Source organism: Xenopus tropicalis, chromosome 2, assembly GCF_000004195.4.
Source record: "Xenopus tropicalis strain Nigerian chromosome 2, UCB_Xtro_10.0, whole genome shotgun sequence".
NCBI lineage: Eukaryota > Metazoa > Chordata > Amphibia > Anura > Pipidae > Xenopus > Xenopus tropicalis.
The window spans coordinates 117196336-117211809 of record NC_030678.2 but is presented as its reverse complement, the minus strand read 5'-3'; the positions used below and the strand labels follow the sequence as shown (position 1 = coordinate 117211809).

Below are 15474 nucleotides of genomic sequence, written 5' to 3'. Positions count from 1 at the left end.
CTGTGAATTACCGGTATGTCATATTCTACTGAAGTATCACAATCAAAATATGTAATGCAGGTAAAGTTGGAACACCAGGAACACCTGGAAACAAGGGTATTAAAGGCTCTCCCGGGGCCCCAGGAGTACCTGGAATACCAGGACCTGCAGCATTATTTGGATTTCCAGGAATGCCCGGAAACCCAGGCACACCAGGACCCCAAGGTTCAATGGGACCTCCAGGTTAGAGCTTGGCACTATCAATTTTTCTGTATGGATCTTTAAAGTCTTCATTTTGCTTATTATTATTTTGGGTTTGGGTTTTTTTAAGGGACACCTCATTTAAATTTTACAGAATTTGTACCTTGATGGAATTGATCAAACTGAACCACTGAATTAATAATCTAGTTGGACCAATTTCATAAATATCCATCAATATTGAGATTTATCATGGTTGGGGACTTTAATCCAAGTGAGCCAAAATAAACATTGGTTTTTGATGTCAAATTCCATAGAAGACTGGTGACAATTACCATCTCTTTCCTGTTAATTCAATAAAGACTGAAATTCTTATATGTATCAAATGAAAGATTTCTGCATTGTTTGTGCTTAATCCCTTGATTATATCCTTTGTGATGATCAATGATTTTTTTATAAATCACTACTTAAGTGCCCCAGTTTAAAAATAAAGTCTATGTTTTCTCTTGTTCTTTGTCATTAACTTTTCATTTATCTACTGGCAGTTTATCCATGTGTATAAAGGGAAAACTTTATCCCACACAAATTCAATGACCACATAAAGCTACATACAATTTATGTATTTCTAATATCAGAAGAAATTAATAACCAGTAATATATCCTTGGTGTTTAGCTATATCAGCACCATAACAACATTGTCCCTTTATTTGGTAACCACCTCTTTGGGGCTTATAATATCCTTACGTTATGAGGGTGATCCTAGGTGCTTTTGTGGAGCTTTTAAAAATGTTGCTAGTGTACAAGATATGTCTATGTACTATAAGCCTAAACATTTAAGGTGGCCACACACGTGGCGATCTGCAATCTGATGAAAGATCGTCAGATCCGCCACTAACCTTCAGGGCTGAAACAGGCAGATAAGGAGGTAGAAACAATAGGATTTCTACCTCCTTCTGCCGATTCAGCGCTGAAGGCAGATTTTGGTCAGGCGCCTTCTATCAAAATCTTTTAACTGGCCCGATCAGCGAGTTGACTGATATCAGAAGCCTCCTGTGATATCAGTCGACTCGCCGACTTGCCATACATGCACCGAATATCGTACGAAACAAGCTTTACTGACCACAATTATTGGGTCACACTGAAAGATAAATAATTCTAATTAAAAACACTACAATTTAGTATGTATTCCTTTTACTCTTACACATTATTATCTCACTAATCCCTTTCAAATCCACATATATATCTGATAACACATCCTTGCCTAAAATGTTATATGCAGTAAAACAAATTTATTGCTTAATATAGGTCCTCCAGGACAGAGAGGAGATGAAGGCGAGAAAGGGCCACCAGGTCCAGCTGGGATGAAAGGGTTACCTGGAGAACTTGGTGTTGGAGGATTTATTGGTGTTAGGGGCAGACATGGAAATCCAGGCATCCCTGGCTTGGTTGGAATGCATGGACTTCCTGGTGTGAAAGGTAAGTATCTAAATAAAAGGAAAAAATACAACTGGTGCAACAACTGCCTCCGCAGAGATTTACTGAAGTAATCAGTGAGAAGGATACAAAGTTTCGGGAACCTCACGTTCCCTTTTTCAATGTAGCATTCCCCCCGCTACATTCAATGCTACATTGAAAAAGGGAATGTGAGGTTCCTGAAACTTTGTATCCTTCTCACTGATTCCTCCAATAATTCTCTGCAGAGGCAGTTATTGCACCAGTTGAAATGTGAGTGACTTTTTTTTGGTATTTGCAGTGGACACAATTTTAATTTGGATCATCATTCCTTAATCTGCTGAAAATTATTTAAGCATGAAATAGGATTGTTTTGCCACCAATATGGATTAATTCAGCTTAGTTACCATCAAGTACAAGCTAATGTTTTATATTTACAGAGAAAAAGGGAATCACTGTTAAAACTTACAATTATTTGCTTAAAACTGGACTTATGGGAGATGTTCTTCCTGTAATTTGGAGGTCTCTGGACAATTATCTGGAATTAATGATGACTGAAACCAAGTGAATGCACCCAAAGGGGTGCGGCTCTGGGCTTTTCTATGCACCAGCACTTATATTTAAATGATGTTCTTAGATTATGGCATTATAGTCAGCAAGGCTTTTATTTGCAGTTAGTTATGTGACTTATTCAACATGTGTCATTCATGAACACAGCAGTGCTGTTGCAGCCGGTGAAGTCCTCTTAGATTCTTCCAAGTTTTGGTTCACTGCCACATCAATGGTTGCTTTCTAAACTTAGGTCAGTTACTCATGGTGGTGCTTTTTGTTCATGGATAGTGAATTGGATAAATGTGTGTGGAGAATAGTTGTCAGTGATACATTCAATAAAATGAATTGGCTCTTAAGTGGTGTGCTGTGGGGTTCTATATACAGTTTGATTTAATCTATTTATTAATAAATTTGGGTAGGACATCATAAGCAATGTACTTATGTATTTCTGTGACACCCAGTTATGAGCAAAACAATCTTCCTACCAGCATGTATCACCTTTGCAGAAGAATCTGGACAAACTACTGTTCTAGGTGTCAAGGTACCAGATGAGATTCAGTATTGATGAATCCAAAGATATGCACTACAGGCAACTCATAAAAGGAATAGTACTAGAATTGGTAAATGCTGATTCTCGGCCTGCCAATAAATGCAGGTCGAGAATCATTCCCTCATCTTGTGTGCCTGCCTGAAGCCACTGCATCTGACTGCAAGCAGGCACACAGAACTGATTTCAGTGCTGGAAAGTGTAAGTATGCATTTCAGATTCTGGGTGCAGGCACAGGGAAAGGCTAAAAAAAGCTTAAAGGACAATAAAAAGTTAATATAAATTAAAAGTAAGTCTAAAGGCATTCTTTTTAAGTACTTACTGCATATCTAAATTCCCAGATCCCTGCTTGCTTCTCTGAGAAATGGTGCTGGCAGCCTACAGCAGTGTGAAGACTCCAGTGACATCACTGAAATCTCTCTCCCCTTCCTGTAGGCTGCCAGCTCTCTGAGCATGTGTGTAACTTGATGTTGTCTCCTGTTCTGAGCTACACATGCCCACCAGCCAATCAGAAGCGGATCTGGCAGAGGGGAGGGGGGGGAAGGGAATGAAACACGTGCAGAATGAAGCAAGGAGGGAAAGAAAGGGAGAATACCTTTTTAGAGATGGCTGCCTGTTCTAGAAAATGTGAAGTAAGTGTGACTGAGTAAATATTTGATTAGGTGAGCCAAAAGTGTGGCGTTTTTACTAAGCAATAGGAGGACTATTGGGCAGTATGCTTTTTAAATTTTGACTTGCATTCTCCTTTAAGGCTATTTCTGGTGAACTATTAGAAAACAATTAAATGAATTTTTGGCAAAAAAGAAAATGAATAGAAGAAAACCCATTGCAGGGTCTGGTGTTAGGCCAGGGGCACACTGAGCTCTTTGTACATAGGTGGAGGAAAGCAGACAGTCCAGGCCTCAGCAGGCTCTTGGCCTCAGGATTTATGAATTATCTGAACAGCTATGGGCAAAAACATTGAACTGGTCCTAGTATCATACTAGGAATACAAACAAACAATATTGTGTTTTATAAATTTTTGTACTGAAACCAGATTTATTTTTATATTCTCTCTGTAATTTTTTCTGCAAAACAGGCATCAAAGGTTCCCCTGGCATGGAAGGCTTCCAGGGAATGAAAGGAGCGAAGGGGAGACCTGCATGGAGAGGACTCAAAGGACCAAGTGGCAATATAGGATTTCCAGGAGTAAAAGGGGGAAATGGAACTTCCGGTACAAAAGGTATCTTTTGCTTAATCTAATGGCAGACTTTTAGAGTTCTTACACTCGGCAGTTTCACAATAATCTTGGGCTTCATCATCATAGGTAGCCATACACGTAAAGATCAGCTCGTCTGGCGAGGTTGCCAAGCGAGCAAATCTTCTCCCGATATCCCCACCTACGGGTGGGCGATATCGGGGGAATTTAGGCTAATTCGGTCGTTTATAATTAGCCTAATTATAACAACTGTTAAGAGCGCAGTCGGTTCGGGGACCGTATCAACGAGCCGGTGCGGTCCCCGATCCAACTGAATTTTTAATCTGCCCGATCGATATCTAGCTGATTTCAGGCCAGATTTCAGTTGGGCAGGCCAGTCGTTGCTGCCCCTACACGGGCCGATAAGCTGCCGAATCGGTCCAAGGACTGATATCAGCAGCTACAATCGGCCTGTGTATGGCCAACTATAGCTAGCATATATTTATATTGAGTATCTCTTAAATTGTTTCATGCCTAGATGATTGTACAACAAAGAAATTCTTCCTACCACATTCAAAATTAGATTACTTTACCAGCAAAACAGAATCTTGTACTTTACTCTTTGTAAAGTTTTAATTAACAAAATATAACTCCGGGGGAAATTGAGTTCTAAAGACCCATAATGTAACAATGGTGCAAAAGTTGCAACTTATGTGCTTCATTTTGAGTCACATGGCTGTTCATGTTCAATATGCTGAGCCTGAAAGGGAGCACAGCGGCATATGAGTAGAACATATGGACATGTATGCTAACAGGTGTACTCTAGAATGTTAATATTGACTCTTCATATAATAAGGTGACCGTGGGGAACAAGGACCACCAGGAGACCCCCCCAAAATGCCAGAAATGATGCTTTTGACAAAAGGCGAAACAGGAGATCAAGGTGTCTCGGGCTTTAAAGGAATTTCTGGACTTAAAGGTAATAAGCATGCAAATAATTTCCAACTCCATTCACGTGCATGTACTAATATATCAGAATTGTCCGCTAAAAGCATAGATTGAATGTGTTGAGTTTAAATGTATTGAGTTACTCTATAAAGGGATTAGCACCATACACACAGACCCTTGCACCTTAATGCAATTGTCAAAGAAGACAGCAGTTCAAACAACACTACCAGATGGAGGAAATATTTGCAGATAGGAGGGTATTCCACAACTAATTTAAAGGGGACCTGCCACCCTAAGAAATAATTACAAATTCTTTTCTATCAGGTTAGTAAAGCATAAAAAACTTGACTTACACTATATAAATGATTTCAATCGTGTTTCCTTCAATCTTGAAATTACACAATCACAGCAAGCAGGCAGGAGATATTTTAGTAAGGAAAGTTTTGCATCATGCTAAAATCTTGTTTATGTGGACCTGATGCCCATGCTCAATAAGACAGTGAGGAAATAGGGTGAAAGTGAGGAGGGTGGCAGTGATATCTACGAAGTGCTGATTGGAAAGTGAAAGTAACTGGCTGTCTCTATGCCTAAGGCATAGAGGCGGGGGAGGCACTATGATTGGCAGCTGGGATTTCTATATGCCTTTAAAATGGGTATGGGTGTGTTAATAAGAAAAGGAAGTTGGATTTCATGTTAAATTTGAAAATGATTTTTATTATACAGCTTTTTATGTCTAGGTGACCGGTCCAGTTAAGCAAAATTCAGAAAATTATTTCTTTCCCACGGGCTAATTTTATGTGCAGAACATAAATCATCTTCCTTATTTAATTGGTTAAATTACATATTTAACTACAATGGCCATACAAAATTGTGGCCATAGCAACCCATGATAGTTTTCCAGTAAGGGAGCTTTTATCCTGAGGAGGTGCAGTAGTGTGTGTAGGAGAGTTAAAGTGCAGTTGTAAGCAAGTACCCTTTTGTCTTGTGTGGGATGTGGGGATTGCTGCCAAACGTGTAAGACACTGAGTTAAGGAAATAGCCTGGGCAGAACAGCAACTATAATATAATGCCTAACTACTGCATGTCCGTCATTCACATTATATATTGCATGATGTTTAAACGATTTTCTATATTTTGCAGGCAGTAAAGGTATGCCTGGACCTCCAGGACAGCTAGGCTTACCTGGCTTGCCTGGACTACGAAGCTTTGAATTTGGAGATAAAGGAGAAACTGGTACTCCTGGGGTTATCGGTAATCAAGGAATTCTAGGAGAAGTTGGTCCAGACGGAATTATTGGCTTCCCAGGATTTACTGGTCCCAGAGTATGTTAATAATTCAATCGGAAAAATAATGATATGACAAACACATGTTTTGGGTGGTGTGCTGTGACTTGGTTGGTCACCCAGTTACCCTGGTTGTTGAATTTAGGTATTATAAAATGAATGAATTTGGTAAAGTGGAGACATATAGATGGGATTTAAATGACAATGAGAAGCTATTTATCATCTTTGCAAGAACCAAAGGCTTCCTTTTCCTTAGGTAGAAATACATAAACATTTTTACAAATTCAACCTAGCATTTTTATTGTGTTACAAACCATAATTCCAAAATAATTGCGGTAAAACCAGGGTGATTTCTGTTTCTATTAATAATTATCTCCTGTGTAAAGAGGAATGCTGCAAGTTTCTCAAATGTACAAATTTACATTTTCTTTCATAGTTTAATATTGTGATAAAATGCACAGTGTTTAGCAGATCAGGATGTGTAATACACGTTCAAAAGCTTTTCTTTATGCCCATGAAGTCAGGCAAAACAAAAAATGTAAAAATACAAAAGTCTGAAAAAAAGTATAGTTCCAAGTACCAGAAATGATATCCTGCCCTCTGCACACTCCTGGGGCATGTGTGTGGGTTCATAATAAATAAGGAGTCATTTACTTACTGAGAGTGTAGAGTACAAAGTACAGTTTTGTATGTCATTCCAGTGTAATCTTGTCCACAAGGTGGAGATGCACCCGCAGTTGCCGTACTTAATAAGTACACTTGCTCATGCAGTTTGCCACAAATCAAATGCAATGGTGCTGCAAATTTTCTAAGGCCTGATGATGTGACACCAGGTACACAAATCTTTAGGCATAAATTCGCTGGGTCTATTGATGTAGCCACTGTGGAAACATTGAAGTTATATGGAACTATAAGTAGGCTCCAAGAAATGCTTTGATATAAGTACTTTTAATGAAAGGCAAATAATGAACACAACAACTGTAAGCTCTTTTGGGCAGGGCCCTCTTCACCTCTTGTATCGGTTATTGATTGCTTTATATGTTACTCTGTATGTCCAATGTATGAAACCCACTTATTGTACAGCGCTGCGGAATATGTTGGCGCTTTATAAATAAATGTTAATAATAATAATAATAATAACTGTACCAAAAGTTGAGTGCCCATTACTACGTTTTTTATTGTATTTGGCCCCCATAATATTTATGCTGAGTAAAAAAATTATTTCCTTTATCTGCAAATATTTTCTTATGTTAAATGCATATATTCACATTGTGTTATAATAGCATGCAAAAATTCTCTTTTGCCTTGTACAGGGTACTCCTGGTATTTCTGGCTTTCCTGGTGTTCCTGGTGAAAGAGGCAAATATGGAGATATAGGTGTGTGACTAATGCGTTACATATCTTTTGTGTTTGTGTACATTAGAAGTACATTTAGAGTATAACAATCAGGAAACAATCAGGAAAAATGTTTTTATAATTTTGAAAATATAAAGTCTAGACAAACATTTTGACATTTTATAGCTTTTAAAAAATGTTGCACCAATACAAAGTTATGGCTAATTATTGGAGCAGCCTCCCACCCTCCAGAATCTCTGGCTTCCTGGTCTGCGTCAGTGATGGAGAAATATGCGAGTGACAGAGCAGACTGAAAGCTGATTTGCTGTGGCATGTCATAAGGGCAACACCCATCAACAGCAAACATTTGCAAAGGGAAAGTAAAGCAATGGAGGTGGGCTGAGTGCTGATGAAGCTGCATTTGTACATACCTGTATAACAGTTAAGGAGCTTATTGTTTAAATCCTTTATATCCACATATATACAGCACTTCAGGCTCTTTTGCATTTGGGTTTGTGCTGCTTATCAGCAGCCTTAGATCTGCTGCCAGTCACCCACCTGCAATTTACACATGCAGATACAAATCTTACTTCAATAGCCTGATACAGGTGTAACAAAAGAGTGTATAAAAGAGACTTCCTCCATACCAATGACAGTAACACATTAATTGCAGAAATATTACAGACCTCTGCACAGGCAAGTGTGTGTACAGGCACATAGATTCCTGTATGTTGGATTCACAGACACCTCTCCGTGTCTCTCAGTCAGAGCTCTCCTGTCGACTGATGTAGGCTTTCAGGTTTTTTGATTGGCCAGCTGAGTCTAATCAGACCAACCTAGTCAGTCTGTAGCATTTACTCTGCTATAGCCAGTCCCTGTATATTTAAGAAATGGGCATATATTCTGTTATTAGGGATGCACTGAACCCCGAATCCAGCCTTTTTTTGAAGGATTCAGTTTCAGTCGAATCCACGGTCCCGGCCGAACCGAATCCTAATTAGCATAAATTAGAATGTGCTAATTAGAATTCAGAAGGGTTAAATAGTGGGGGGGTTTGCCATTCGCGGGGCAATTTTTAACCCTTCCCAATCCTAATTAGCATATGCTAATTAGAATTCGAGTTTGGCTCGGGATTTGGCATAATCCTTCTGGGTGGGTTCAGGGGTTTGGTGCATCATTATCTGTTATCGATCAGCTTGCATACATATAGAGAGTGACTACAATGTTATTGCACATACAGTAGCACAAGTTGCTGTTTCTATTATTATATAAGTTATAGAATAGGCAAATAGTAGTTTTATGGGAATGTGCTAGTGAATGCCCTATGATAGTTCCTCTTTAATAAAAAAAACACTCACATGAAAATGCTACAGCAAGAGTTTTCTTATTAAAAGTAACAATAATAAAGTCTATAAATGAAAAGAAAGCAGAAATGTTTTAGTGTTATGTAGCAGTGACCCTAGTGCCAGTGCTGGTTTGGTTATTAATCTATAACAACAATGATGTTTACTGGACAAAACATGGCGCAGATCAAAAAGCCACCAGCTTTTTTACAGCTAAACTAACAACAAACAACTACAGGTATTGGACCCCTTATCAGGAGCCCCATTGTCCAGTTCAGAATTACGGAAAGGCCATCTCTCATAGACTCCATTTTAATGAAATAATTCACATTTTTAAAAATAGTTTCCTTTTTCTCTGTAATAATAAAACAGTACCTTGTACTTGATCCCAACTAATATATAAGTAATCCTTATTGCAACCAAAACATTCCTATTGGGTTTATTTAATGTTTAAATAATTTTTTTAGTAGACTTAAGGTAGGAGATCCAAATAATGGAAAGACCCCTTACCCGGAATACCCCAGATCCCGAGCATTCTGGATAACGGGTCCCATACCTGTATATGCAGGAAAACAACATAGCCAACATGGGATACTCTAATAAATGCCACAGTTTGCATCAGGTAGCATTAAACCTATTTTAAAGCCTATATTTGATTGGTTTCTCTGGGTTAGTAGACCAGTTGCAACTTTGGGACTTTTATTATATTACCCCCCATTGTCTTTTGCTTCACTATTTCTAACTTACCCCAACATTTCTGTGTTCTCCTTATGGGAGATAAATAATTGACAGCACTTACGCATAAATTATCTGCTAATTATACAAGTTAAGCCTATCAAATAATGACTGATCTGCTTCAAACAGGAGATCTAGAGATTAGTTGGTTGACACTTGGCAACAAGTAAAGCAAGGTAAAGAAATATAGAGCCACAATGAATGCTCTTATTATGTAAATAATCTAGTATCTATGAATCACCAATACTCCATGTCCGTGAAGTAAATCAGTGATCAGTGATTGGATCTTTCCATTAAAAAATAAAGTTATCCAGTGACCCCTCCTGGTTTGTGTGTGGGGCCATTGGTTAGATTGTAAGAGGGCCAGCTTATACCTTGCAAGTTCACAAAAAAGGGAAAAAATTATGTTCAGCAAAAGCCCTATTCATTGAACTTATGTTAAACAAAGGGGTATACTGCCCCTTTAATTATCACACAGTACCTTTCATTTGTTGTTTTTTTGTTTTGTTCTCAGGAGAAAGAGGTGATACTATTGATTTACCAGGAGAAAGAGGAACAAAGGGTCAGGGTGGAACCCCCGGGCTGCCAGGTATGGATTGTGTTTTGTGTTATTTTTCCCATAAACTGAAAGACAGATATAGCTGGAAATAATTGCACAGTAGTATATAACATATTTAATGGCAAAGTTTCAATGCGGTTCCCTGGCCTGGAAAATTGTAGACATACACAGTTAGATCTCTGGGGAATAGATTTAGGCAGTTTATCAGGAATTAAATTAATGAGATGGTTCCAAGCAAAATACCTTCTGTTGACTTGTTTGTAATTAAACCAAACTGAACAGGCACATGCTCATCTATTATGTGCACCAATATGTGAGAATAACCTTATGTAACAAAGATTATGAGGGTAATGTAATAAAAATCACGATGTTTTTCAAAAGGTCTAGTAACCCATAGCACCCAATTAGCAGGAAGCATTAAATCTTAGAGAGCAAATATCTGACTGGTTGCTAATGGTATTATGGACATACTAATAGACTTAAACTCATTATTTCTTCATTATTTCCTGTTTCATTGATATTTTAAATGTATTGTTTTTTAGGACAGCGAGGAATACACGGAGAAAAAGGAACTACAGGAGATGAAGGTTTTCGGGGTATTGAGGGAGTGATAGGGGAACACGGACAAACAGGAGAAAAAGGATTCCCAGGTATGAAATCTGTATGGCGTGGATCTAAGCTCCATGCCTCAAGGATGTTTTTGTACAGTAAGGCCTAATTGTGACAGTACTGAGTAAAGAGTAGACATTGAAAAAGAGAAAAATATTTTCTGCATCATTCCAATACGTTATCTATAGTATCATATCAAATGTAAAGGTATAATAAAAAAGTGATAAGGGGTTCCTGGTGATCTACACCATTTATGTTTTACCTATGTCAGGGATCATTAGGAATATATTTTTTAATGTAGATATTATAGGTTGAAACTACATAGGCAACTAGGTTGCAATCATAATCCTATCTAATGGAGCTTGTTCTGGTAGGGAGCAGGCAGAAGTCTGAAGAGCAGGAGTTCCCAGAGTTTATTGCCAATGTCACAGCTAAGCTCACTACACTTGCATGTTGTCAGCTATGGAGATTAATACTTACAAGAGTGTATCAGTTGGGGAATGCTTACTCAGGTCACAGTTGCTTCTAATCCACCCAAGAATATATCCTATCCTATCTAGACTAGATTTTGTTTGTTCATACTCTTTGCTACCATAAATAACAAAAGCAGTGTGTTTTCAGAGCATGCAGAGTTTTGTACATGCATTTTAGTAAGTGTGTGTTTTTCATTTTCTCATTAGGTCAACAAGGCCTTGTGGGCTTTCCAGGCTCACAGGGTTTTCCAGGTCTGCCAGGTGTGCCTGGCGAGAAAGGAAGTTCTGGGTTTCCTGGGTTACCTGGTCAACATGGTAAATGTTTAAATGGCTTCTTATATTCAATAATTGTGTTTTCATACCAGAATCAGAATGTTATCAAGAGAATATTTAGAAGTATGTTGCATACTAAAACTGCTTAGTCGAACAAAAACACACTTACTGTCCATTGCCATTGAGGCTGTCTCAATGTAGTTTTACTGGCATAACCATAATCCCTTTCTCCTATTGCAATTATTTACTCATGCAGTTATCATACCCCTCTGTATACACTCTATACACTGTATAACCAAAAGTATGCAGACACCTGCCTATCCAACATCTCATTCCAAAACCAAGGGTATTTAGTTGGTCTAAAACAGCCTTTACACTCTACTCCTCAGGGAATACTCTCCAATAGACAGTGGAACATTATTGGTGAGATTTGCTTCCATATATATGTAAGAGGTTGGACACTGATGTTGGGCAATCAGGCCTGGCCTGTAGAAGCATTTCTATTTATTCTGTTCCTATTCATTTGGGGTAAGGTCACGACTCTGTATATTGCTGAAACAGAAAAGCACCTTCTCCAAACTGTTGCCACAAAGTAGGGACAATTGAATTGTCAAAAATATCATTGGCATTTGTGCCTAGAATGATCAGGGTGGCTTAAACAGCCAATTCCATATTTAGAAATGTCCACATACTTTTAGCCATACGGTGTATGCTTTGTGTATATGTAATGCATAGTAATGCATAGAGATTCCCGTTTCTTTGCATAGCCATTTGTCTAAAAGGTATCTAGAACAAGTTTCTAGGCAAGTTCAAAGTATAAATTTGAATAACAATTAAAATCCAGGTTGTCTAGTTCTAAACCAGACAGGTCACAACCCTATTTAAAAGGCCTAGTTGTTTAATTGAACAAAATGGTAATTATTTCTTCATTAAAGAGCCATTACATTACAGCTATGCAACAAAATGTCCACTGGGGAAAGAAGAATGAATTTAATTTATATAACAAAATATTGTTTTAAGAAAAAAAGGTTTTTTCTTTAGATATAATGCTAACTTCCTTCCCAAAAGAACAGTTATATAACCAAGATTCATCCCTCATGTTTGTATCCTCAAAGTACCACTATAGTTATTGATCTATTTATTTTGTTTACAGGTTTTCCTGGCATAAGAGGGATTGCTGGCCTAGATGGTCTGCCAGGCACTAAAGGAATTAATGGACAGCCAGGTATAGCTGGGCTGAATTGTGTTCTTTTGATAAAATCAGTAAAGATGGATGCAAATATCTGTATGTTCTCTTAAACAGGTGCGGATATAATTGGTTTAAAGGGATTTAAAGGTCTAAGTGGTGGAAAGGGTCAACCAGGAGAGGCTAGTACCATTGTAGGAATGCCTGGACCTGCAGGATCTAAAGGAGCCGAAGGGGATCAAGGTAACATACCCAAGCACAATAATATGACCAGAGAATACAATATGTAAGTTTCTGGATACTGCATGCAGAAAGACAAAAAGAAACATTCAATCTTCTAATGGGAGATAACCAATGTACAAATATGTATACCTGCCCAGGGTATTATATCGGTGACGCCGTTTACGTGACTGTAAATATAAGCGAAAGGGAGTAGGATATATAGACTACTTGAAAATAGTTCACAAGGGATATTTGAAAACAGTTTATTTGTGTTTCAGTTAAGCTGTCAGAGAATAGGTCCTGGAAAATGCATGAAAACTGGGTAATTATAATAACATAATACTTATTTTTCAATTACGATTACTGTAATTGTTGAATACGTTTCTGGAGGTTTTTTCTGATCCTCCAAGTAGCATATTAATAATCTTGCAGTGGCTGTATTATGTAGCTCTGTAATTTTTGTGAGTCTGCTTACAGGTATACAAGTAATGAGGTAATAGATTTAATTACAGAGAGTTAAGTGGGAAAATGAGCAGTATATTGTACAGGTTTTCTTCTATGCCAACAATTCTTATATTTATCTATGTTATTTCTGAAATGTCTCCTAAACCTTTGCTTAACAACTCCAGTTCTGAAATTATCAATTAACAGTTATTTCAAGTAGGTTTTCTCTGGATACTTCCGTTTCCTCCCACACTCCCACATAACACAGGCAGATTAACTGGTCCTGATAAAAAAAAAATCAACCTTCAAATGTGTTTAAAATGATAGGGCAGCCAAATGCAACCAGCAGACTACCATATGCAGCTAAACAGCATGTGAGCTGTATGAGTGGTCAATGATATGGCTTGCTTTCAGACAGGCAGCCCATAACTGTTGGAACAATAGAAGATATGAAGAAGATATGGTTGGGATTGGTGAGCTGATAAACTTTGCTGGAACAGGGACTGATGTTAAAGGAACAGTAACACCAAAAAATGAAAGTGTATAAAAAGAATTAATATATTATGTACTGTGGTAAAAGTTGTGTGTTTGCTTCATAAACACTACTACAATTTATATAAATACCCTGCTGTGTAGCCATGGGGGCAGCCATTTAAATTGAAAAAAGGAGAAAAGGCACAGGTTACTAAGCAGATAACAGATAAGTAGCATAGATTCCCATTGTATTCTACAGAGTTATCTGTTATCTTCTTATGTAACCTGTGCCTTTTCTCCTTTTTTCAATTTAAATGGCTGCCCCCATGGCTACACAACAGCTATTTCTATTAACTACAGAAGTCTTTCTGAAGCAAACACACAACTTTTACCAGTGCAGGGCAACATTACATTATATTTTAATTATTTTAAAGCATTTTTATTTTTTAGTGTTACTGTTCCTTTAATGATGTATAACCTCTGTAAAGAACTGCATGTTGGTGCTATATAAATGTATTGAAATATAGGAATATTAATATTTCCAATATTTTCCTCAATAACAATAAAAACAATAACAAGAGAGCATCATTTGTTAGATAAAGCATCATTTGTTTGATAAAGTTGGAGGGGGTGAGGCATCCCCTAGGCCAAGCACCAAAAATGCCCCTACATGATTTAACAGGTAAAATGTAGGCAAAATGTCCACATTTCTGGTATAAAATGTTTAGCATTCAGTGGTTTAAAGACTACTATCTTTTTTGATATAGGTTTACCTGGCTTAATTGGACTTCCTGGAACAGTTGGAGTCCGTGGCTTGCCTGGGTTTTCTAACAAGACAGGTTTGCTAGGAGATGTTGGACCTCCAGGACCTCCTGGACTGCCAGGTAATATTTATTTTCATATTTAGCATCTTAGCTTATCAAATGTAAAGGCACATCCACTTACCTAGATGCAGTAAGCAAAGTGCAAACGTGGAGCCCAATCAGCATGTTTTTTCCCAGAATTCCAGAGTTGTTGAGGAAGCAACTGGGCCATTCTCTTGAACTGTGCTGCCAGAACAGACACAACTGTGCATGTTCTTCATTGCTTATTAGGTGCAGTTGCGCAAGTATTTTTGAAGTCTGCCTGCCATCATTTTCAATATTCGCTGATCTAATTTTCTGTATTATGCATGTGCAAGTGTACTGCTCCTATTGACACAGGGTTCTGAGGGAACCATGGAGCTACCACCAACTGACCCCAGCGGTAGCGCCAGGGTTCCCTCAAAGCCCTGGGTCAATAGGTGCAGCAGCGCCCAATTTGAAACAGAAGGCAGAAATAACTGATCGGTGGTGAGCGCATCTAAATGAAAGTGTGAAGAGCACAGTTTGATGCAAGAACCTTTAATGAAAGTGGTTTCAGGTGCAACTCAATGTTGGGAAAAAAAAGTTGTGCACTGCACTTGCAAATGTTAATAAACCCTATAGTGCTTTTAAAAATTTTAAATGTCATATGGCATGTTTGCCCCCTTCACATACTTGTGCAGTTATTAATGATGTTGGGTACTGCATAGGTATCATAGCACCTTTTAAATTTTAAATGATATAGGCAACATTTCATGTGTAGATTGCAGCAGCATTGTGAGGCATTATGATCATATTTTTATTCTGTGATGCATGTAATTGGTAATAAATACATTTTAAAAA

The 15474-nt window shown here is 37.9% G+C and overlaps 1 protein-coding gene across 4 annotated transcripts in view; it reads left to right on the top strand.

Annotated features, from left to right (window-relative positions):
- The window catches only part of col4a2 (collagen, type IV, alpha 2), a 122931-nt gene that overhangs the window by 101676 nt on the left and 5781 nt on the right, over positions 1-15474 (top strand). For all 4 annotated transcript variants that reach the window (XM_031897040.1, XM_031897041.1, XM_002933017.3 and 1 more), the window contains exons 30-41: positions 61-222; positions 1483-1653; positions 3807-3950; positions 4762-4884; positions 5994-6175; positions 7450-7513; positions 10064-10138; positions 10651-10758; positions 11398-11505; positions 12617-12688; positions 12767-12892; positions 14557-14673. In XM_031897040.1, the coding sequence (XP_031752900.1) occupies positions 61-222; positions 1483-1653; positions 3807-3950; positions 4762-4884; positions 5994-6175; positions 7450-7513; positions 10064-10138; positions 10651-10758; positions 11398-11505; positions 12617-12688; positions 12767-12892; positions 14557-14673 (1452 nt within the window). The remainder of the gene's footprint in view (positions 1-60; positions 223-1482; positions 1654-3806; positions 3951-4761; positions 4885-5993; positions 6176-7449; positions 7514-10063; positions 10139-10650; positions 10759-11397; positions 11506-12616; positions 12689-12766; positions 12893-14556; positions 14674-15474) is intronic.